The sequence below is a fragment of the Camelina sativa genome, chromosome 10 (assembly GCF_000633955.1).
Source record: "Camelina sativa cultivar DH55 chromosome 10, Cs, whole genome shotgun sequence".
NCBI classification, from domain to species: Eukaryota; Viridiplantae; Streptophyta; class Magnoliopsida; order Brassicales; family Brassicaceae; genus Camelina; species Camelina sativa.
In genome coordinates, this window is record NC_025694.1 from 2,096,679 (window position 1) to 2,098,623 (window position 1,945).

Here is a 1,945-nt window from a genome sequence, read left to right on the forward strand (position 1 = left end):
TTTGCATCTATATTAGTATTTCCCTTAAGAAAACAGATCAGCAGGATTTCATCATTGACAAGAATAAGGGAAATTCGATACAAAGAGACTACCTAAAATAATATTGTATTTGGTTCTGTAGTTTTATGTGTAATGGAGGATCTTGAACATGGTAGAAGACCGGACCAGGTGCAAGAGGTGTCATAAAAGGCATACGGGGATAATACGACGATGCCATTTCTGAAATGAAGAAGACACATTAGCAAATCAAAACTGAAAACTAAAGACGTGATCTTAAATGTGTCTCACCAGGAGAGAAGGGCACAGGGCTGGCAAAAGGCTGAATAGGCTGAGCTGCCATAAAGTGAGGAGGAATTGGCTGAACAGGTGGTGGTGCATGTCTTACAAATGCTGGCCTTTGTGATTGTGCATTTCCTTCTCTCCCATTAAAGCTTCTGTGATAAGCCCAATTCTGATTCCCGTGCTCCTGATTACGCCTGCCACCATGACTTTGGTGATGATTACCATTTTGGTTCCTGAAGGAGTCTCGTTGTGGTAGGTTGTCAGCACTACCATGGGTTTGTGATGCAAAGCCATTTCTCTGGTTTTGGCCTCTAGGAGAAGGGTTGTGAGAAGGCAATTCGGCAAATGAACCATGTGCTGATGGTTGGGAAACAGTACCATTAGCGGAACCAGAAGCGCCATTCCGTTTAAATGATCTCTGGCGCGAATGATTTGGAGTTGGACCAGGGTTTGCACGGGCAGCAGGAACAGAAGCATTTGCAATTCCCTAAAACAAAGAAAAAGAAGCATCTTTATTACTGAATCAAGACAAAGAAGAAGAGTACTGAAAGTAGGATAACAAATGCACACATGAAAATAAGCATCAACGCCACAGAGCTCAGTAGCTCAATATGCATCACAATCCAACAGGAAGGTATAAAGACTTATCTGCCTTTTATTTGTAGTTAGGAAACAAACATGCAGATATCGAAGTTTTATGTTCATACATTGCAGTAAACACAATCCAAACATTAGCAAGCCGCATGACCTAAAGATTTCTTTCAACAAATGGCAGCGAGAAACAATCAAAGCTACAAAGGCTTCTTAACAACCACACAACCAACAGTTACAGTCAATCGAAAACAGATAGATCATAATATGCAAAAGCTCAAAGCTTTTCAGCAACCAGACAGAAGAACCACATATATATAACCAATATAAGGTGATGAAAATGGAATCAAACCTGAGAAACGGGGACAGATGATGATGACGGTGAAGAAGATGGAACATCGCCGAGACTTTTTAACGAATCAGAAGAAGACTTGTTGGAAGGAGCTTTGGTAGTAGCCTCAGAAAGAGCAGGCCACGAAGAAGCTCCCATGACAGGTCCGACCTCAGAAGAAGACCCATTAGACGGCCTTTTCCAAACTGGCTTCTTTCCCGCATTACCCTGCCCAACAACAGCAGATTCCTCCGATTTATCATCGACCGTCAAAACAGAATCAGGCGGAGCAGAAACGGAAACGGAAGCAACCGGCTCGATCGGAGCCTTGGATTGATGAGAGGAAGGAGCAGCTACGACGGCGGCGGCGGTAGCGATCGGGTCTGATTCGCCACGGACGACATGACTCCACGGAGAAGAAACTTGCCGAGAAGGACGGCGAGGCGATTGTGAAACAGCAGCAGCGTTAGGGTTGCCGTGATTCTCGGTCATACGACGAGGAGACATAGAAGAAGAGGAAGCAGAGTTATTGGAAGTGGCGGAAGCCATGAGAAGAGAGGAGGACAAAAATTAAAAATTAGGGTTTGTTAGAGAGAGTCGATTAGCTTCTTTTCTGATCTCGACAGTATCTTCTAAATTAAACGATTAATCCCCAAAAGTTAAAATTAAAAGTTAGAGAATTGGGAAAAGATCTGAAGAAACCTCTCTGCGATTTGAGAAAAAAACTAGGGTTAGGGTTTG

At 43.3% G+C, this 1,945-nt stretch overlaps 1 protein-coding gene across 2 annotated transcripts in view; it reads right to left on the reverse strand.

The window, feature by feature from the left end:
- Positions 1-1,939, reverse strand: part of LOC104716531 (la-related protein 1C-like) — a 4,748-nt gene extending 2,809 nt beyond the window's left edge. The window contains exons 1-3 of one of the 2 annotated variants that reach the window (XM_010433913.1): positions 1,226-1,939; positions 289-769; positions 93-219 (exon numbers count right to left, since the gene is read on the reverse strand). In XM_010433913.1, the coding sequence (XP_010432215.1) occupies positions 93-219; positions 289-769; positions 1,226-1,753 (1,136 nt within the window). In that variant the 5' untranslated portion in view covers positions 1,754-1,939. The remainder of the gene's footprint in view (positions 1-92; positions 220-288; positions 770-1,225) is intronic. The other variant, XM_019231037.1, reaches the window with a different exon arrangement.